The sequence below is a fragment of the Cucumis sativus genome, chromosome 4 (genome assembly GCF_000004075.3).
Source record: "Cucumis sativus cultivar 9930 chromosome 4, Cucumber_9930_V3, whole genome shotgun sequence".
NCBI classification, from domain to species: domain Eukaryota; kingdom Viridiplantae; phylum Streptophyta; class Magnoliopsida; order Cucurbitales; family Cucurbitaceae; genus Cucumis; species Cucumis sativus.
In genome coordinates this window covers 10,790,573-10,813,039 of record NC_026658.2, presented here as the reverse complement: position 1 = coordinate 10,813,039, position 22,467 = coordinate 10,790,573, and the positions used below count along the sequence as shown (strand labels likewise).

The 22,467-nt window shown below is 33.8% G+C and overlaps 2 protein-coding genes across 11 annotated transcripts; both read right to left on the bottom strand.

The window, feature by feature from the left end:
* Positions 1 to 16: 16 nt before the first annotated feature.
* On the bottom strand, positions 17 to 8,497 carry LOC101221173 (CBL-interacting serine/threonine-protein kinase 3). 10 transcript variants are annotated; one of them, XM_004149608.3, is made up of 17 exons: positions 8,141 to 8,491; positions 7,679 to 7,802; positions 7,090 to 7,209; positions 5,298 to 5,510; positions 4,707 to 4,769; positions 4,399 to 4,470; positions 4,026 to 4,133; positions 3,848 to 3,928; positions 2,814 to 2,867; positions 2,601 to 2,726; positions 2,421 to 2,510; positions 2,177 to 2,299; positions 1,974 to 2,084; positions 1,007 to 1,120; positions 835 to 891; positions 678 to 752; positions 17 to 383 (listed from the first exon to the last, which is right to left on the bottom strand). In XM_004149608.3, exons 4-17 carry the CDS (start codon positions 5,481 to 5,483, stop codon positions 309 to 311), a joined length of 1,335 nt encoding a protein of 444 aa, XP_004149656.1. In that variant the 5' UTR covers positions 5,484 to 5,510; positions 7,090 to 7,209; positions 7,679 to 7,802; positions 8,141 to 8,491; the 3' UTR covers positions 17 to 308. The 10 variants fall into 10 exon arrangements, with proteins under 10 accessions (XP_004149656.1, XP_031739940.1, XP_031739939.1 ...); XM_031884080.1 differs by having other exon boundaries at positions 2,421 to 2,726; positions 5,298 to 5,505; positions 7,601 to 7,802; positions 8,141 to 8,497; XM_031884079.1 differs by having other exon boundaries at positions 2,421 to 2,726; positions 5,298 to 5,505; positions 8,141 to 8,497.
* Positions 8,498 to 10,740: 2,243 nt separating this feature from the next.
* Positions 10,741 to 16,350, bottom strand: LOC116403519 (COP9 signalosome complex subunit 2-like). Its single transcript, XM_031884724.1, is given in 13 exon segments — positions 10,741 to 11,225; positions 11,313 to 11,425; positions 11,865 to 11,999; positions 12,109 to 12,182; positions 12,185 to 12,198; positions 12,265 to 12,333; positions 12,910 to 13,097; positions 14,301 to 14,435; positions 14,515 to 14,589; positions 14,671 to 14,911; positions 15,503 to 15,581; positions 15,686 to 15,778; positions 16,187 to 16,350. Coding segments are annotated over 13 exon segments (1,317 nt in total). The 5' UTR covers positions 16,197 to 16,350; the 3' UTR covers positions 10,741 to 11,134.
* Between the last annotated feature and the right edge of the window lie 6,117 nt (positions 16,351 to 22,467).

Below are 22,467 nucleotides of genomic sequence, written 5' to 3'. Positions count from 1 at the left end.
GCTCCAAACTGAAACATTTAAGAGAACAGCTGAGCATTAAGAAAGCCACTTCTGTGTTTGAAACACTAATGAAAGCATATAATATGACTAAAAGAATTGCAAACATTTCTTGCTATCACTGAGAACCCATGTCCGATAAAAAACATCGTCATAGCTCTTTTTTTTTTTGGGAGCTTTTTCCATGCTTTCCTACAATAAAACGGAAAACAATCAACCAAACACGAGAGTTGAGAACTTGAGCGTAAGGAAACAATAGTCGTGGAGCATTTACAACATTTCGTTCTTCACAATTGGACCTGCATCAAGTTTCACTTTGTTTCTTGCATGTCTTCCTCAGTCTTCCAAACAACATCCTCCAGAGAGGTGGAAAGGTTTTTGTAGAACTGCAAAGATGATGGATAACTATAAAGTTCCAAAGAACAAGTAACTATAAAGTTCTAATAAGAATTACAAAAGTAAAACAAAGAGTGTTCTTTCTCATCCCTAAGAAAACCCACATGAATTGTATAATTTAATCTTTCACTTCAATGAAAACATTATAAATAACTTCTTTTAACCAACTTTGCCAAAGAACTAGTATGTGTACTAGTCAAGTTGAGTCTATTATGATTCTAAACATGTACCATCAATACTGTATAAAGACTAAGAACGATTTTTCATACTAGCAGAGGAAGTACCTTGTGAAACTCTAGAGTGTCTCCCTTTGCTTTTCGCATCTCAACCACATGGACAGAAGGCGCGACTTGCAAAATCTATTCAAAAATGAGAAAAAAATGTTAGATTTTATTTTGAACACAATGCCTCTCAAGTATACAATGCCTCATCATTTAGTACCTCTGTCGCAACATTAAGGTTTCCCTTCCGACCGGCTTTCACATTTTCAAGCCTCATCTGATAGAGAAATTTGCATGATTATTCGTTAAACAAAATATCAATTAGCAGGAAAATATGCTACTTGTGATTCAAATTCATTCAGTTGTAAGTCTATTGTGTAGAGTTAGCTCACCTTGTAATTTTTCTTTTGTACATCAAAACCAAGAGGTTTGGCAGCTTCCTCGATCTTATTTACAATTTCATTAGCTGAACATTTAGAGGTGAACCTTGTTTCTCTCTTGAATTCCTGCCATGTGCAAAAACAGAAATTTGCAATAATATTTTGTAGTGTACAACAAATGAGAGTACGGGCAATGTGGAACTGAACCTCTGGCCTCAAAGAAAGAGTACATGTCAATTCCAGCTAAACTATTCTCACTCAGGCAATTTGCAACATTATTTCCTCGAGACTTTCATAGACAATCATTTTATAGAAAAAAGATACATAAATATAAGTACACCATAAAATTGCTAGGCGGCACAGTCAAGAGTTTTCTTCCATTTATTTCTCCTCTAGCTACTACAAATAACTCCCAACAGAGGGTTGATCCCATCGGGAAGCTTCACTCAAAGATCAAGTACAGCAAGTAGCTTGAAGCAATATTTTAGCTAGTGATCATCATTTTACCGAAAAGGCTATAGAGTTCTTTGAAATTGTGCTGTCAGAGCAGGGATTTTTTTTGTGTGTGTGTGTGTGTGTGTGTGTGTGTGTGTGTTGTGTTTGTGTTAAGAAGGAAAAGAACCATAATGGGGAGATCCTTCAGTTTTCAGGGTCACTTTGGTGTAATCTTGCTTTCTCTTGGTATTACAACTTCTTTTATTATGATTATTTTAGAATGTCCTTTTTTTTATCTTTTTTTTTTATGAATAGAAACATTTCATTGATAGAACGAAATAAAGGCCAGAGCCCAAACACCCAAAGATGATTACAGAATTATTATTTTAGAATGTCTTATTCTCCCCTCTTAATAGCATCAAGCAGATTAATTTGTAAAATGCTGTTGGTTCTCTCAAATGTATGGGAAAATGCCCTCTCACAATCAATTTATGCTGGGACACAACTGCAGTAACTGAACGTTCATAATTGGCAAAGTGCACACCTGTTCTGTACCAAATAAATTTGCCAGGTTGAGCCCCTTTGACATTGAAATTAACTCGAAGGCATTCATAGCTGCTGGGTGTTCTTCCTTCTTCTCTGTCACATGGTGTTCCTGATAAAAGTTCATAAACATCAAGAAGCCATAAGCAACATTACAATACTCGGAAGCGAGAAATGCTCAGAATGAAATCAAATCTGACATACTTCTGAATCTTTAAAGACAGCTTCTACATCATCCAAGTTTGCAATCTTCTGCTCCTCAAAAACAGGGGGTTTATAATCTTTTTTAAACCATTCATCTTCCAAAATTTCTGGTATAGTGATGCGCTGCAGTAGAAGAAAATCAAACATGTAATCCAATCCAAATAACTATGATCTATGATAAAGGTACGAAAACATGGTAGTCAAACAACTGTATGTAGTGTACACACGGTTAAAGTTTGCTTACAGTCATTGGGTTGGGATCCAAAATTCGGGCTATCAATTTCATGGCATCTAAAGAAAGCCATGGAGGACAAGTAAACTCAGCAGCCGAGATCTGCATATAATAGAAGTGAACAATGCAAATGTGAAGAGAAGTAGGATTTAATTTAAAAAAGTAAAGAAAAGGTAAAAAAGAAATGCTCGCCTTTTTATAAAGGTTCATGAGATTAGAATCATCAAAAGGCAAGTAACCTGCAAGCAGTACGAAGAGTATGACTCCACAAGACCATAAGTCTGCAGTTGCACCATCGTAGCCTCTATCATTAAGGACCTAAATATCAAAACGTTAATTAAAAGTTATGACACTTATAGTAATGCTGTGCACATATAAAAATTTCATGAAGCATAGCATATGCACCTCGGGAGCAACATAGTTTGGAGTTCCACAAGTAGTGTGAAGCAGGCCATCATCCTGCCAACCAAATGTTCCAAGAAATGAATTAAAATATTCTTTTAGAGCACCAAGGACACCTCAACATCAAACAAATTGAATTTTTTCTTTCCATTTCATCAAAAAATATTATTAATCCAAGAAAAGGGAAGGGAAACGATTATATGTGACATCATTTAATAGGAAGTCCTGTATTTATACATATATTTCTGAATGGTTATGAAGAATTATGTTATAAAGTTTCCAAGTTGCAAACAAGAATAAAAATTACAGAAACAAGAGTCAGGATGCTGAAGTGATAAGAAGTTTTTGGAAACCCCTTTACTGGGTTTGAACATATTTGGTTAGATTGAAATCTGTGATAATCATCTGTTAGATACTAAGGTTATTGAATTAGGTTAGTTAGTTCAAAAGCTAAGCTCGCTCGATGTGAGTTGGAAGGTTAAGAAATTTTGACTTGGGCAAATTCTGAAATTAGATTGTGAAGAAAGATGTCTCCTCAAATGGGAGGCACCAGATTCTCTATTTCGATATTTTGCATTAATATATAATCACAGCTATTACTGTTGCACTTAATGGAGCGTGAACCATATTCTTTGTGAATGCTCCAATACGGAAACCAAGCATCTGCACATGAAAAGTCCCGTGGTATCTCTGCTGTGCAAGCAATAATGAGAGCAAACTAAATGCTTCACTTGGCAGCGACATTTTGTCCATGCTTTCCCCAATTCTTGCACCTAGGCAAGTACTCAATTATTATGACTCAAGTGCCTTTTCTTTTTACTTTGCGCGTGCGTGTGTGGTCAATAAAGGAAACTGAAATTATATATCCTCCAGAAAAAACCCCACAAAAGAGGAGCTATAAGGCATTTCAACCAAAAGTAAAGGAAGTATACAAATCAAAAACTCCAATTGACATATTTGACATCAATCAAGTTTAACATCAGGATCAACAAATTGACTAGAGAGCTTTACGTTCAAAGCAGGAAGGTCAAACTTACCTTAACTTGTTGTGATAATGCACTCAAGCCAAAGTCAGACACTTTAAGATTCCCGTAGGCATCTAACAATAAATTTTCTGGCTGCAAAAAAGAACCATCACAGAGGTAATTAACTACAGATCATTGGACATTTTTCTGTATTATATTTCAGGAAAGTAGAACATGAAATGGATGATACCTTAAGATCTCTGTGGTAAACACCCCTGCTATGACAATAATCAACAGCATTTATAAGTTGCTGGAAATATCTCCGTGCCTCATTTTCACTCATCCGTCCATGATTTACCTTCAAGAATAACACAGAAGGTTCAATATTGAGTTTAACTAAAAGTCAACAGAATACCAAGGTCCAAAGAATGGTGAATTCGGGTCTGGATCAGTTTGCCAATAGCACAACATTTTACTTTCTTTTCTAGGCGTCTTTCTTCCTTACAGTTTTTGTCTCTTTTCGTTGAACATACAGTTTCTACCACCTTGGATAAGAGGTCTTGAAAAACTTAAAGCTAATAGAGAGAAGTTGGAATGGATATTCTGAGAAAAAGAATACTCACAATTTTATCAAAAAGTTCTCCGCCAGTAACAAACTCCAAAACAATAAATATCTTTGTTTTGCTCCCCATCACCTGAAAATAAAAAGAACTGTTAAGGAAAATAGCTTCACAAGAATATGTATCAGACATTAACTGCTGAGAGCACTTCTGAGAATTGTGTTAAGAAAATGGCCTCAGAAGAAAATAGAGCACTCTCCATTTTCAAGTATCACCTTCAAATTGCAAAATCCGCCTTCTAGACTAGCCTTTTAGCAGATACAGAACAAAAAATGAAAAGGAGCTTTGTCGAAGATGAGAGAGAGAGATACCTCAAACAATTGGACGACATGTGGATGCTGTATTAGTTTCATCGTGGCAATTTCCCGCTTTATCTGTAAAAGCATTAAGAACCTTTAACTTTGTTTTGAACTTCACAAGTTCCTATATCTAAAGGCACTTTTGATAAGGAATCAGACTACACACCCTCCTTTTTACTTCTTTTATTTTCTACTCTTTTTTTCCTTTTTGGATGTTGATTTTTCTTTTTGTTTGGAGAGGGCGGGGTTGGGGGTGACAGAAGAGGTTGAAACGAAGATCTACAATTAGAAGAAAGGAAGCTTACGATCTGTAGGTTAATCAACATATTAGAGCTCACTGATTCATAGATTGTCATTGCTAAACTATAATTAAACCCAAAAACTTAAATTGTGGATATAAGTTTCCCCCTTTCTTGTGGGCTCTAGATTAGCACACAGTACAGCCAGTGCCTGTCAATTATTAATCATCCATTTTCAATCTTCCTTTGATCTTCTTAATTGACATCAACAACTTTTCAGGTATAATTAGGATTTTAATTATTATATAAACATTCAGAAGAGAAAATACAGAAAAATTTATGACCATGAAGATTATAAGAAAACCTGTTCAGCCATCTTGTGCTTCAGAACTTTCTCTTTGTCAAGGATCTTTATCGCTACATGTTCCCCAGTCTCAGAATTTTTGGCAAATTTCACTTTTGCAAATGTACCTTCACCAATTGTTCGACCCATTTCATATTTTCCAACAAGACGCTTGACTTTTGGTTGGTTTACACCTGATCTTCTCATGGATGTAAAATCTTCCAACACCCTTTTCTAAACAAATGCATATCAGATATAAGTATTCACATTAGTAAAGAAGTTTTTGTCTCTGTTTCAAAAAAAATATTACTTAAAAGGACCAAGTTGCTTGAGAGGTAAAGAATTTTACTAATAGTTTAAACACATAGCATTGTTTAACTAAAAAATGAATGAAGAGAATCTAAAGAGAATGTAGCTGGGTGATTTGAAGTTTAAACTAATACCAATTGTATTCCCATGCTTGACACACAAAACAGAAAAATAGACCAAGAGGAATGGATGTGTGAAGTCAACTACATTTTTAGCAAACTACAAGTATACGAGCAACCAAAGGCAATGTTTTTCTAAACAGTGATGTTCAGCCAAATGTTGCATCATGCAAGGTTTCAAAAAAATAAGCAATAAACAAATTTTAGGCTAGAAAGTGTCACACTTACTTCCTACTGGAAAAAAGATTCAATTAAAATTAATTGTAAAATAAAATGCTCTAATGATCTACAAATGCTTATGTGTTTTCACTTTGCATATATACCACCATGGTAGAGGATCCTCATTCTTACTTTGCACATATATTAACAAGCTAAATCAGCATGGCGTTCACAATTTAGTAAGCCACTAACTAGTCACCATTACGTCACTACTAATATCCTAATAATATTGATAATATACCCAGTAATGTTATAGCAATTCCTTCCAAAGCTTCTTCTGAAAATGGCTAAGAAACCCATGCACTTGTCAGAAATGGTAATTGGGGGGAGAGACAACGAAGTCTAACTAAATTCTCAAAGAAACCCATGCTCTTGTACTGTTCTATTCCAAGAAGTTCAAAGAGAAAACTCTTCATATTAGCTGGAATTGGCGAGGGGCATACAAGACTGCTCTGTGCATTCATCTGGGAAGTTTGACAAATCGCTCTTCATGTCAAGCCAGCAGAACTTTTTTATCTAATAGTATTCATTCTCTAGAAAAAGTTCCAACTAAGAACTGTAAGGGCCTCGCACTTTCTTCATCGGTGATAGTTAGAAGCTGCTTTTCTATCCTTGAGCCGCAGTCCTTGGATTCTAACTAAACCTCTGCTACCACTCCAACGAGATCAGTTAATCCTAAGACAATTCTAACAAGAAGAAAAAAGGGACTACGTTCCAATTCTTGTCTGCATGTTCATTCCCTCGGGTGAAAAAACAATAATAGAGCAAGAGAACAACATAACATAACTTGCCACTCTTGGCGAAGAAAATATATTCTAAATGTGAGGCAGGTACTTCAATATTGATAAAACTACCACATTAACCAATCAGTGAAGTGCTTGGAAACTAATTGGCCAAAAGAAATTACTCTTGACAACTGCTGTGATCATAAAACTAGTTAAATAACTACACATATCGGTTAAAAAAACTAAACTACAGACTCCAAAGTTCCTGCATGAATTCCTAGTCATAAGCGAGTGCTGTAAGAATGAGAAGCAGACTGAAATCTAACAAAGTTAAATATGGTAATCCCGATAATCGAGATCAGTTTCTGCAATCAGAGATATCCCTCACAGACAGTGAAGTCAAGAAACAATAGAATAAGATAGAAACTAATAACTACTCACCTTCAACTCAACAATCACAAGTGCGCAGCACTCCTTAACCTTTGGGAACCAACAGCTTATGCAGGCTCAAATGTGGAAAATTGGAAAAACGAAATAAAAAATTGCAGTACAAACTCTCTCCTGAAAAAAAAGAAATGAAAAGGGAAGGATTATTTTATGGCAACTAAAGTCTAAGACTATCACCAAAGAGAAAAAAAAATGTTAAACTAATGATTAGTACAACCAAACATGTGGTTATCAGTCCACTTCCTAAAAACTAAGAAATTCACCAAACAAGATAAAATCAAGACGCCCCAGTACCAGAAAAAGCAAGATCCGAGGAAATCACCAAAGCAACCTCAAGATCTTCAAAGTATCAAAGACGAATCAGGAAAAGTTTATGAAAGTCGAAAAGAATAAAAGAATAAGAAAAGGGAAACAAATGGGTGATTGGGTTATCAATGAATCAAGTTATAAATATGTATGTACAGCAGCAGAGAAATCGAGAAAAGAAATTTGAGAGAAATCTAACAACGTCATATGTGGTATGAAAGAGAAAGGAGAAGCGAGACAACAAGCTGACAGGCAGAGAGAGTTAGAGATAACATACAGACAGTGAGGATGAAGAAGAGAAATTATGTAGCCGCTTCAGAGCAGAAATTAACGACTCCTGAGATTGCTGAAAGGCCAAATTCTGGAGAAAAGAAGCAGAAGACAGAGAAGCTCGAGCTCACCTGCTCAACCACTGGACTTATTAGGCAAATAGATAGATAGATTATTGGAAGCAGACAAACCACTTCCTCCTAACATGAACGTGATCGTAATTATCCGCTTTTACCCATTTCACATTTACATCACTTCTCCATATCTATCCACTCCAAAATCATCATCATCAAGTAAATAAACCCAAAATTCCTCAGAAACCCAATTCAAATTAACGAAAGAGATAACACATTACCCTCTCCAAACAGTAAAAAGAACACAGTTCAAACGACATGGTCCCTTTGATTGGACCACCTTCTATCAACACAGTACCAGAAAAAAAAAATAACAAAAGAGAACACCACGATACCTCTCGGGAACTCTTCCTAAGCGGTGTTTCACCTCTGGAAGATTTTATCACCGCTAACTTCTCTTGTACAAGATTTATTAGCTGAAACTTGGGTCCTACACCTACACCATCGATTTTTAACTTGATACACACATTTCTCAGAAATGGGTATATGCCGTTTTAGTCTCTATCTAAGAGTTATGGGCATAGTTTAAGCTTGCGCATTCTTCATTGAAAGCAACATAATAGTTGGTGAAATTAGGAAGAAATTGCATTGAAAACGAGGGAAAAGAATTAAATATATAACAAATTCCCACAATCAAAACTGGAAACAGCAGAGAATTAGTAGTAATTTAGATAAGAACAAGCTGTGACCTTAAGAAAGAAAGATAGAAAAGAAAGAATTCAATTTTTCCACATGATGTTTAAATTAGGAAACTCAGTGGCAAAAAGCCGACATCACAAGTTCTGCTCTATTTTGTCCTCATCTCAGCTTACTCATTTTTTTCACTACGGCCTCCATCAATTTACACTTTTGTACCCAAATAAAACACTTATTTACGATTCTCACCCCTCTCTTCTCATTTATATATATTATATATATATATATATCTCTTAGTTAATAATTTTATTTTTCTAAAAAAAAATTGTACCTTCCATGCAAATTTTAAATCATTTTGTCTATTTGGTATGCCTAATCAAATCATATATATAATATATAGTCCTTTTGACTAAAATCATTCAATAAACTATATACTACAACTAATTAATTAGCTTCTTCTTTTTAATACTTGATTTTTTTTCCTTGTTATACTATGTTAGTGCGAACAAAATAATCGTACTACTTCTATTCATTGTCTTACGAGAGCATTTAAGAATTTTACATGATTTATAAAATTAAATAATATATTATTTAATGACATGTTGAATATTGAAGAGTAGTTGTGCTATTATTTTCTTTTTAATCAATCAACATAATTACAACTTTTCAAAGCTTAGATACCAAATGATACGTATATAAGTATTCTGTTTTTATTAAACTGTACATAACTCAACTTATTTAAACATGTTATTTCTCAAGTCAAAATTTTCAAACCTTTCAACTCTGTTTTTGGTCTTTGAACTTAAATAAAACGTCATGTGATACAAAAAGACAAAGATCTTAGAGCATATATCCAAACTCTCTACTGTAAAAGCATAGGACCTCCACATGCAGCTCACTTTTTTCTTCTTTTTTGTAATTTCTATTTTTGTTTGTTTATTTATTTGGAAGGTTTATTTAATCAAATAAATCAAAATATAACAAAAATTCAAATTGGTTGATAGAATCTAAAATTGAACTATTTCAAACTTTCTTATGGCATTATTGAAATGGTATTTTCCAGTGTTTTTGCAAGAATTCGTATCTCACCATTTTCAAATGAGAACTATATAAATAAAAGACAACAAAATGCAAAAGCTTAACAAACTGATGTGACCTCTACTTGCCAATTTCCTTAAATCATACAAAGGTGCATTGATTATTATCGAGCACGTTAGTTTGAATCACAAATTTGGTCCCTATAATTTTCTAACGGTTTAAAAGTTAGAACTTATTACATATGTTTTGATAAAACCAAAAAATAGTCTTCATGGTTGGATAAAATCATCATAAAAAGTTGAACTTTTCTCCTACTATATATGGACTAAATTTAAAGGCCAATTGACCCTACAAATTACACGATGTTTAAATATACGTCAATTTAAGGAATGAGATTTTATTGGGTATGGTAGCTTATCAAGTCAATTTAATCAAGCTATTCCTCCGACAAAAGTAGCACTGTTCACTAATAATGGACTAGACATAATATTGATTAACGTACACAAATTAAAGTAAAATTTCAATAAAAAGAACAAGAATGAAGCAAGTGACAAATTTGGATATAAATAAATTAACATACACGGTTGGCCAAAAGGGAAAAACAAATTGAGAATCAAGAGGTGGAGAAGAAGACTCGTGTTTCAACCAAATGTGTGGTGATAAGTAACTGATAACCTTACTTCTACGTTTTAAGAACCCATTTAATTCTTCTTTTCCTAAAATTTAGTCTGTCGTGTCAGATTCAAATCTTTAGATGTAGTATTATGCTTTGGGCATATTCTTTATGGCATAAACCACCAAGTCCTAAGTATAGAAATTACCAACTAAAATCAAATATAGCACAACACAAGCCAATTTCAAGACTAAGATCGATCATTTCCCAAATTTCTTTTTATGAAAACCTAAAACAGTAAAATATCTAAAAAATCAAACAAAAACCAAAAATCATTACCTTCCACCACAACTCCAATAGCCTCCATCACATTCCCTATATAATAAATGCAACATTAATTTAAAAACAAAAAACAAAACAAGGATATGAAGCTAATTGATTTGGTCCAATTGAATCGGCCGAAACATGTGGCCACAATTTGGCATTAGAAGAAACCAGCTAACAGAGTAACACCTCAGTAATTAAGAACATGACAAAATTCTTCTTTCGGCTTTTGTCCTCAACTAATGCAAGAAAAAGAAAAATCACAATGCAATGCATTGTTTGTATATTTTTTCGAAGTTCTGAAAAAGAATTGGTGCTCCTTAGTTACGGCCCTATTGTTTCAAGAAGCTCTCGAATACCGTATATGAAATCAAGTTGTTTATCCCTCAAGAACATTTCTAAGTCTATAACATTTCCACCGTCCTTAATCATTACATCTAGACTTGCAAACGGACCCCTTCTTATCCTATAAAATAGGTTTAATTTTATATACATGACTTTACCTGGATGGTTTTTTATGATAATGTGTAGCCGTTTCCAGGCAACTGGGGATATCCGATAGAGCTTCCAAAGAACAGTTGGGTTTACAGTGTCATTTCACATTGTGCTTTTAAACAGACAAGGCGTAGAATTTAACATAAAAAAAATTAGACTCGGGAGATCCCTCAACACTCCGTGAAGTTGTAAATGAAACAACAATTAGGTTGTGCAATAAGAATCAATATACTCGGTTGCTGACAGTTTGAAAGAGGGATTTCAACTGAGTGTTCCATTTATCTATGGCAGTATACTTCTTCATTCCCTTTGACCTGCAGAGGTTACCAATTACGCTTTATATTCTTCAACTTTCTGTAACATTTGATGGAATGTGATTGAAATAACCAAAAAGAACATACCTGTCACCACGCTCCAAAAGTCTGTTGACTTGATCAATGTGACCATCAATGCGATTATCCAGGATTAGTGAAACTAATAATTGTTCAACATCTTTCTCCGGTACATTGAGTTCCTGATAGTTACAAACATCTTTCAATCATAATCTGGACTAATTAATTCTTTTTTTTTCTAATATTTCTTCCATTAGAATAAAAAATGGATGCATCTGAACTATTCCTAATAACATATTATCTACAATTGCAAAGGTGTTCACAATAGATTCTCAGTTCATCTGAATGGATCTAAGCAATGGTAACAACCCTATTCTCTAAGTTTTTGAAAAGGACAAGTTGGGAGGAAAAACACAAACTCGTAATTTGCTTCTTTTTTCTTCTTTGTTCTATCTGAGGGGTGGGGGATTCGCATCACATTCACAACCCCACAAACATGACACTTGGCAAGTTGTGCAAAGTTTGATAAGTTTCAACCCCACACCAGATATCAAAAGATTATGCAAGTTGGTTCCAGAAAGGAATAGGAAAGACAACCACACAAGCAACTAAAGCTGTCACCTTTGATATAAATGGAATCCGGATTCTTGTGTAAGGCTTGATAAGTTTAAGTAACACTTGGGTTCTGACATTCTTCAACAGATCTTCAATGTAATTTCGAATGAATGGATCATCCATTATTGTCTTTCTATTGCTCTGTAAAAAGAATAAATAAATAAATAAACCACGACTCCCAAACTGGACCAGGGGGAGGAAGGGGAAGAGCTGAAAAATGCATACATATAATTCTCTTACTCAAATTTACCTTGAGAATCTTCTCGAACTCAAGTATCTCATTCCTTTGGTATGCTGCAATAAGATTAGTCATTGCCAAAATCTCGGGTCATTTTTATACCTGCAATCTAGAGATCAGGGAGAGAACATGGTAAACTCGAAGTAGCGCTCAATGGTTGAAACTTACGGCTTTGCCTCTTGACCATCGAATGGATTGACTTCGGATTCCATCAGCATATTAGCCAAAACTAGATATCTGTTTTTTTTATGGGGGTGGGGGGGACACAGAAATGATTAGATGGTATGAAATGGATGCCAGAGACACAGCATGACACTGAGAATTAGAAAGCATTTCACAATTCTATGTGCTAGTTTGCTTAAATGCAACATAAATTTAACAACCTAAGCATGACTAGTAGGATCCCTTTAACTTCTAATGATACCCATAGGTGGTGAACTCCGGAACTAAAAGTACTGCCTTGCTGAATATTATAAATGGGGAGTTAAATTTTTTGGTAGCTGTAAGTTGCTACTACATCCATGAAGTTTTCGTCACATCAACGAAAGATTTGGTTTCCTTCCAGAAAAAGTAAATTGCAAGCTGTAAACTGTATTGAATGTGAGCTCGTATTGATCATGAGTTTTCTAGAGTGCTTAGTTGTAAGTGTTGCAATGAGTTGGTTAAAAACCATTGGTTATTTATGAACCTAGTATTTGTGTATTTGGTGCCAGAGTCCAATCTACAAATTCCACTAAATTCAGTTTTGGTATAACTCTGAATCCTGGCCTTAATAATGAGTAAGAACAATGAGAAAATGGAAAGAGAGCATACTTCAGGCACTGGATACGCCTCTGGTTCCCAGCTTCATCATAATTCTTAAAAGCCTCAAAGAAATCAGTCGCTGCTTCTGGCCATTGACGTTCTGCCATGTGCATCTTTCCTCCACACTCCCTAATTATTCCCATAATTCGTGGATGGGGTATTGCTGACTTGATGGCAAGAGCTTTCTGGTATAATTGCTGCACCATAATAACCAGCAAATGCAAGGGGAAAGTATTTGAGATCAAAATAAAGCAATTACATACTGCAAAAGAAGAGCATTTTAGGGAGTTCAACTAACCAGCAAAGATAGGGACAGAGAAAGATGACAAACAAAGATAAACAGAGGAAAAAATATATAGGAAGTAAAAACTACAATAGGTAACCTATAACTCTCAAAGAATTTTGTAATTTTCCTTCATGCATTTTTCTTTTGGGCTGGGGTCTTTTCTTGTATAGCTAGTTTAAATTCTGGGAGGCACCTCTTGTTGGGCTGCTGCTTTATAGACTCATGTCTAACAAAACTGGCAAAGGGATGGATTTGATAGCAGAACACACCAGCTTCAAGGGACAGAACACATACTCCAAAAGATACTATAAAGAACCAAGAAACCACACAGCCAAACAAAGGGATAGAAAATAGAACCCAGATCCATCTATTAGCATAATCATGGTCTTTTGGGAAATTATTATAGAGTTTGTTTGAGAGGTCAGTCCATTATTGAATCTTTCCATCCAGGTAATGTCTCCTCCAAAGGATGTTCCATCATTACATTGGGAGATTTTAATACAGACGACAAAATTCAGGCCATTTATGTTCTTACTAGAATTGTTGGCACAAAAAAGGAGAAGAAACTGCTGACACCTTGTGTCAGCGTTTCCCCCACTTCGCTTGGGCTTGCAACAAGCTGCTTAATATGCCTTTTATTATGTTTGTGGTTGTGGCTCTACCACTCTAAGATCTTTCAGAAGAAAATTTACGCTCATCAGCTAAAGCCTACTATTATTCCAATTTTGAATAAAACTTTAGAACAGTGGAGAGAGAGGTTAGCCATGTGCAGATGCTCTGTCTTTTCATCTTCTTGGAAATCTATCAATAGTTTTGATGTAATTAAGATGATTAAACCAAGTTGGATTCATTCTTTGCTCATTTATTTCATTGTTTTAATCCTCCCAAATATGACCATCTTATTCTTAATTGAAGAATCTAACTTCACAACCCATAGTGAGATCTCTATACCAAGGATGAACCAACTGTCTCAACAAAATTCCCACCCTCCCCCCCCCCCCCCCCCCACAAAAAAAGGTAGAAGAAGAAGTGAACTGCAATTCTTTACTAAGAAATGAAACACAGAGCTGAGAGCTAGCTCTAGAAAAAAAAAAGGATTGCTACAGATCATTACCTTGAGCTTTTTGTTATTTTTAGTCTCAGTATACATTTGAATCTCAATGGCATACACTTCCAGAAGTTGACTTCCTTTCTTTTGATCATCTGTACCATCTTCTCTTTGACAGGACTTGTGGAGTTCCTTCAAAATCTGAGGTCAAAATGAATTTGATTAACCATGTACATGCAAAAAAAATCAGGAAAAGGAAAGGAAAGGAAAAGAAAGTCACCTTAATCATGCGACCATATTCACCAATATCAAACCAAATCTTGCAAAGCTTTAAATTAGTTTTGAACCAAAGCCTCTGCACCACAAGAGAGAACAGAATGTAAGGCATCATGGTTAGAGAATACATGAGATCGTAAAACCAGAATCATTTTCAAACCTCATTCTTTGCCTCTTCAAGGGCTTTCAAAGTGGTTTGATAAAATTCTTGCAAGAGACCAAAACTCTGACTTGCTGATCCAGATACAAAATCCATGATATTGTTTATACATTTTTCACTATAATTACGGGTCACTGCTGATTTTATGTATGTAAGCATCACTCGATATGAATCCATCATTTCTTTATACCTCCCCAGTCTATAATAAAGCTTGACAGTTTGCTTGAGAGCCTTGAAGCCCCTAGCAAATCCAAAAAAAAGGGAATGAGAACAAATTCATAACAACAAAGATAGAACTGAGATACAATTCTATCTAACAGTAATTCCACAGAAGAAGCATTGAATATAAAATATTGAGGTTGTCAAACAAAGATTTCAAAGAGCAACTAATGAGCTGTGATCGAGTCAGGATAAAATCTAAGGGGGCATATTATCTACTATGAAGAATCCCAGGCCACATAGGATCATGATCAACAATAGAAATTATGTTTCCTTCAATCCAAGTTTTTCTATTTTCAAAAAGCATGTAAACCCAGTCATCGAGAAGATAAACTACAAGTTTTTTAAAAAAATAAAGTGTTTTTTTCTATATTCGTGAGTGTCCGCGCACTTCGACTAATCTCACGGGAAAACCTGCTTAACCCTATTGTTTCAAAAATAAAGTTAAACTACCATAATCACTCCACTAATTTAAGAACTTATAAAACACAGCCTATCACCAAAATATCCAAAATGAATGAGTGAACAAAAAGTATATTGGATAGTGAGCCTGCATAGATTTTGTGTCCAAGTATCTAGCAAGCAGAAACAAGGAATTCACTACCACACTTACCACTCTGCCTTCTCGGGTTCCATGCGTACCACCTCAGCAAACCCTGCAAGAGCTCCTTCGGGGTCCGTTTCCACCAACCCTATTAATGAACAAATTGGATCAAATGATGCTGTTAAAAACAGGAAAACAAAATACAACAACAAAGAATGTGATTGCAAGGCTTGGAGGCAACACTCCAGGTACCTTTAGAGTTGTAGTATTGATTTTCAATATCAACGTCCTGCTCTTCAGGCTCATCGTCCGAATACTCGAAACCATAATCTTCCATATCCGCATCTGCCCTCGCAGTTCAATACATTAATTAATACGTAAACTGATAAACAAACTCATTACTTTCCCGGGTAATGTTCAACAGATAAGCTATGAATGGGTAACAACAGCAAGCAAGTCGAATGATGATACATCAATTATATGCGTTATCTCCCCCGTCTAAAAATGAAAGAAACCGCTAGGTTTCCATGCGTAAGACAATAATTCAAACCAAAAATGACGCAGAAATTTTCAATCATCTAAATTACAAATTCAGAAACTAATCAGCTTAAAACAGGAAAATCTTGGCAAAGCAATGCAAACGCGTCGATCAGCAGGAAGTCGAAAAAGTTGCTAAAACCCTAACCAGTGGTAGAATCAAAGAAGTGACACAAAAGAAAGTAATGAAATAAGGAGAATGGGAAAAGGAGAGACCGGAACCCATGGTTGCGGGAGTGGATTGCAAAGTTGAAGGTGGAGGCGATCGGTGGGAAGCAGTGGCGATCTACTGAATACAAGCTTCTAGTGGGATTTTCTGATCAACTAGTTAGCGTCGTCTCCGTTCCGTTTCCCACTCACTTTCCCTCCGTTTGAATTTGGAAAACAGACACCACTTAGTTCCCTTCTTGCAAAACTACCGCTTCCACTCTCCGGCTAATGGCACTATTTTCCACAACAAGACGATAATACCCTCTCAACCTAGAGATCCTTTGCTATGTTTACGAGCACGAGTGAAATTAATTTTTAGATAGCTGACCATCGTAGGTTGAATTTATAATGTTTTAATTGAGTTTCTCTCTTTGATATATCTCTTTTTCATCTGCTATGATTGAATCTGATTCTAAGAAAGTTGTGTATTTGATTAACATGTTCTGTTTGAACTTCACCTGGAGTGAACAATTCAATCGATAAGATGAGATTGATGTTTAGAAAGGATTTGGGATTTATTATTATTGTTTGGATTTTTGAATTAGGAACCGACATGCTCAACGTGTTGTCCTTTGTTCTTTCTTTCTTCCAACAATGAAGATTTGTATGATAATTCCACTAATTTTAGTGGGCTAGGTGTTGCAAGACACAAAATCCACCAAAGAAAAATGGACTTTGAGTTGTTTGACTATGATATTGTAGGTAAATTCTTTATAAAATAGCACATTTCATTTTACGAAAAGAAAGTTGGGGTCATTTTGAGAATTTTGGCCGCATTTTCTACTTTGTTCCTAAAAATTTTCTCTCCATAATTCTAAACTTCCAAACTTAATTCCTCTTTATTTCATCTCTTTCTCTCCCATGACTCCTTCGTTCAACAAGTTTCCCAATTTGATTCTAAATCCACAAGGTATTAGGTTTTCTAGTGGTGGTTTGAGCTGGAGACGTGGGAAGATTTTCAAGAAATAGAAGCTACGAATATTAATTTTTTAAAATCCAAATTTGTATTAATTTAAAAAACAATTGAATTTTGATCTTATTTTATTTTTTAGTTGCATTTGTGATTTAATAATAGCCATTTATTGTTTATGCCCACACAACGAGGGCTTTTTATAAGTTTACAAGCTTTTTAAAGCGGGGCTTAAACCTGGATTTAGAGGGGGTTGGAAGATAGTTTTATCACCTGTAAAAATTGATATTGATTTTGTTTATATATGTGTAATCTATACTATATATTGTAAAAATTGATATTGATTTTGTTTATATATGTGTAATCTATACTATATATAAAAGGACCTATGGGGATAAAATTTCTCTCCCTGAATTGTCCATTTCATTTAAGTACTTCTACGTATAGCATTAACGATAATTTTGTTAAATGAAAATTCATAAGAAATTTGTAAAGTGATCTCTAAGTGCTTAAGATAATTAACCATTAAAATCTAAATACATTAATTGGATATTAATTACACTTTATTTTTTTTAATTCAAAAAAACCTTTTAGCTTCTTAGATTTTAAAATGGTAATTTTAAGTATAATATCAATAGTAAAATTGTCAATTTTAAAAATGTATTAAATAAAAACTCAAAATAAATTTATAAAGTCACAAAAATTGTTAAGTTAATTAATAATTAAAAGCTAAATATATTAATTACACTTTATTATTTTAAATTCCAAAATTCTCTTAGCTTCCTAGATTTTCATTCATTGTTTTTTAAAATAATTTTCATTAATTTTTTTTTATTGTTACAAAATCATCTACTGGCTGAGACATTTCACACCAATCATATTTTTCTTTTTACATCTAAGCCACTTTTCATTCTATAAAATCTATTCACCGTATAAAAGTCGATTATGCTAATTAAAAAACATCATTATCTCAAGCTTGCAATAATAGACAATGATATAAAAATATGATAATGTTTGAAGTCTCCACGTTGAAGCATTAAGTAAATATGAAAAAGTGAATATAAGATTTCTTTTTATTGTTTCGTAATAACGAGTTGTCTTTTAAAAAAAGGATAATTAACAACGTATGGTTATTACTTCCAACAAACTTTTCTTCTATTAACACAATTTCTCTTAAACTCTAAACCACTCTATAAAAAAAAAGTAGATTATAAACATATATATATAAAAAATTATTTTAAATTTTTAATAAAACGTGCATAATAGGGGTGAAATCGGGTTGGGTTGGGTTAGGTGACATTCTCAACCCAATCCATATTTTCGGGTTATTTGGGTTGGCAACCCGAATAACCCAAATTTAGTTTCTAACCCAACCCAACCCAACCTGTAAAATATGGGTTGGGTTGAGTTGGGTTGTCGGGTTGTATATATAATTATTTTTTTAATTTTTCTTTTCCCGTTTTCTAATTTCTAATTTATAATGATTATAAAAGTTTAAAATTGTTACATTTAAATTTTAAACTTTCATACAATAACTTCATTTATATACATTTAATTTGTTTTTTTAATTAAAACAATATATTTATTTATTTATATATTACATTAATTCGAGTTGGGTTGGGTTGAACCGAATTTTTCAACCCTCCAACCCGAAAAAATCAATTTTTTAATCCAACCCAACCCATATTTTAACCTAACCCAACTCGACCCTTATAATATGAGTTGGGTAATCCGGGTTATTTGTACACCCCCAGTGCATACTAATAAATATAAAAAAACATAAAGTTAATAAGGACTCGATGTCTAAACCTATATTAAATATGTTTATGATAACCGCAACTAAATTAACTAATCAAATATAGTCAAAATTTTAAAAAAATTGGAATAAACTTTAAATCGATAAAAATGCCATTTTTTCTCCCTTTTTCACTTTCAACAATATGGGGCGTGTCATCATTCTATTACATGATTTTTTTATGCTCTTACTAACGTACATAAACATCACACACAGAAAATGAACATTTTTTAAAATAACAAAATAAATTGTTATATTTCTCTATCGAATGGACAAAAAAAGCAGTCTATTTATATCTACCTGAGATACAAACATTAAAAAAAAAAAAACCTTACCAATAAAATTCTTGACTTTTCATGTTATTCTAAATGCAACACGTTCTCAGCCCAAGAAGTCAAACAACTCTTCATTGTAAAAGTAGCTTTACTTCTTTCATCAAACCACTTTTGCAATACATCTCTAATTGAACTAAGCATGGTAGTTACAAGTAGTTCTCTAAGAAGAAGAAGACCTTCTAAAAAAATCAACAGTTACATGAGCAACTAATGGATGTATATTAGTTGCATCTTTAGCAAAAGATAAATACCAAGCCACATCATTGTCTTTCTTTACTGGCACCACAGTTGGACCTTGCTTTTACCAAAATCAAGTAAAACAGATAATTCTACTTATCCATCCAATTGAATCTGTTCACATATTAAATCAACTAGAGAATTAAAGCTGACTCGGACATCTACCAAAATTTCAGCAACTAAGTAATTCTCATAAATATTACATCCATTCCATTGACCTCAATAAAAAACAACAATAGGAAAAGACATTATAATCTGTAAAAAAAAAAATTAAGTATTTAATTGTGATAGAAAGAAATAGATAGACATAGATATACATTTATTACTGAATAAAAGAATAAAATGTACAAAATGATAATAATAAACACAATGCAAGAATAAGTAAACGATCGTGCAATGAAATAATATACATTAAACGATCCTATTAACCGTGATAAACGACCATTTAACAACGGTAAATGATAATATTGATTAAAATAAATTATCGTGTTGACATGGGTACACGATCATATGATATTGGTGATCGTATTGAATAGTGTAAACAATCGTCTTGTTATCGGTACACGATCGTGTTAATATTTGTAAGTGATTCTATTGATAGTGGTAACTGATCGTGTAATTCCATGTAAACTATCGTCAAAAACTTTAAACTATCGATCTTTATAATGAAGTACATAATTCTTACATTAATACTTAAAATTTGTTGTAACGACCCAACTTTTCTAACTAAGTTGAAGTCATTAATTTTGACAAAGAGACCTTGATTGACACAAAATATAGTAAAATTCACTTGAAATCATACGATCAAAGAAAACAAACTTAAGTTCGGGTCCTATTTCAAATAACCAAAACTTTAAAAGTACTATTTACAAAACAACAGTTTCGTAAACTCAGTTCCATCACAAAATTTTTAAACAACCTCAGGTACAAAGGGAAAAAAAACAAGAAACATAAAGCGGAAGCATTTGAAGGACATTCCCTTATGGCAATCACGTCTCCTTTTTTGTCCCTCGTCGGTCTACCTCCTTTGTTACCTTTGCCTGAAATAGTTAAACATGAAAGGATGGGTATAAACATACCCAATAAGAGACTCGCTATTGGTCCCGTTAGGGGAAAAAGTAACTGTTAACTTCCTATTGGGGTACCCTGCACAGTCACAATCTTGTGATCCCGTAGGATACACATAATCAGTCTAACGCCTCAAAGGACACATAAATCAGTCTAGTATTTCCGCAGAAACACATATCAGTCTAATGCTCCCGAAGGATGCACATCAGTCTAGTCTAGTGCTATCGAAGGATGCACATATCAGGTGGTGATCCCGTAGGACACCTGCAAGGTAACTACCCAATAGAAATCTAACAATTTTCCCCTCAATCCATTCTAAACATCTTAACACTCATTCATAGTACAGTCCAGCTACTTCAACATATAATCCTTTCACTTAACACCCTAATAGTCAACCTATCTCACTTTAGCCCAATGTCCGCCAGTAACATATCAATACATCAGTCAATCAAACTATATAGTCATAACACCCCTCAATTCACCAGTACACAACCATACTTTAGTATAACATACACCCAATCTAAACGACAATCACAAGTTCACATCCACATTCCATACAAACACAATCTACAATTGTCGTCCTGTCTACATCCATACATATATATATATATATATATATATATATTCCCAGACAATCACAATATGCATTCAACATCAAGTCTACATCAATCCATGTATATATATATATTTTTTCAGTCATTCACAGTATACATTCAACACCAAGTCTACATCCATACGTGTATATATCGTTTCGACATCTTTACTCAATCGGAGGTAACTATACAGACAGCACAATTCAAAACTATAGGTGAGTCCAGTAGTAGAGAATCCCTTACCTTATCACCTTACTTAAGCTTCTTTTTCAAACTAAAGTGCAACGAACCGACCTAAACATAATTGAAGAGAAATCAATCACTTCCACAAACAATTTAATCCATTCAATTCACTCTATATGTAAATTCCATAACTTACCCAAATTGTGGAGAATCAAATTCTAACGGAGACGGATCGGTGCAACAAATAACCGAACAATTCAGATCTAAACATACATGGCGTGACAGAACCGGAGTGACTCGGGCTAACGATGATGCGACGATAGGACAAAATTTGCTTGACGTTCGGTGTAGGTGGAAGACGGTGGTGAAGTTGATTGGAGAAGGAAAAGAGAAGGAAGAAAAGAGATGGTGGTGTGTGGCCGTAGGTTGAAGAGGATGAGAAAGGAAGAAGATGAATAGGAAAAGAGAAAAAATAAGATTAAATATTATAAATATATATATATGAAATACAAAAATAAAAGTAGAATAACGATGAAATTTTGAAAAATGAAAATTTGGATAAAGTAAAATTTGAAAATAAAGATTTGATACAAATCCAATATTTGGAGAAAAAAAAAGTGTGTTAAGATAATGTAGGAGAAAATCAATATTTATGCTAAAATTTTGCATATTTCAAAATTAGTTACAGTTTAACTAAAAAGCAGGCGAGGAGAGGAGATTTAGGGTTAATGAAAATTCAAAACACGTGAAATGCTCATGTTTGCTATTCTTCTAATAAAATTTTGCTATTTTCTCAAATGAGTGTAATCCAACAAAATGAAGTTGTGTGTGTGTGAACAAAAATGAGGTAAATAGCTTTGATGATGATGGCAAATGGGTAAAGAAAATCTTATCTTATTCTTCACTTTTCATTTAATTGACAAAAAGTAACCAACCATATGAAGGGAAAAACAAAATGCTCTCTCAGTTACTTTACTCATTTCTTTGTTCTTTGTGTGGGAGATATTTGAAATGGAGATGAAGATCAAAATGAAAGAGAGATTATGCATACACTGTGAGAAGAACACAGAAAAATTGAAAATAAATTGAAAAGAAGAGAGAGATAAGTCTGAGGGAGAAATATTCATTTCCTTTTCAAAGTGAATTGCAAAGAAATTTTCTCAATT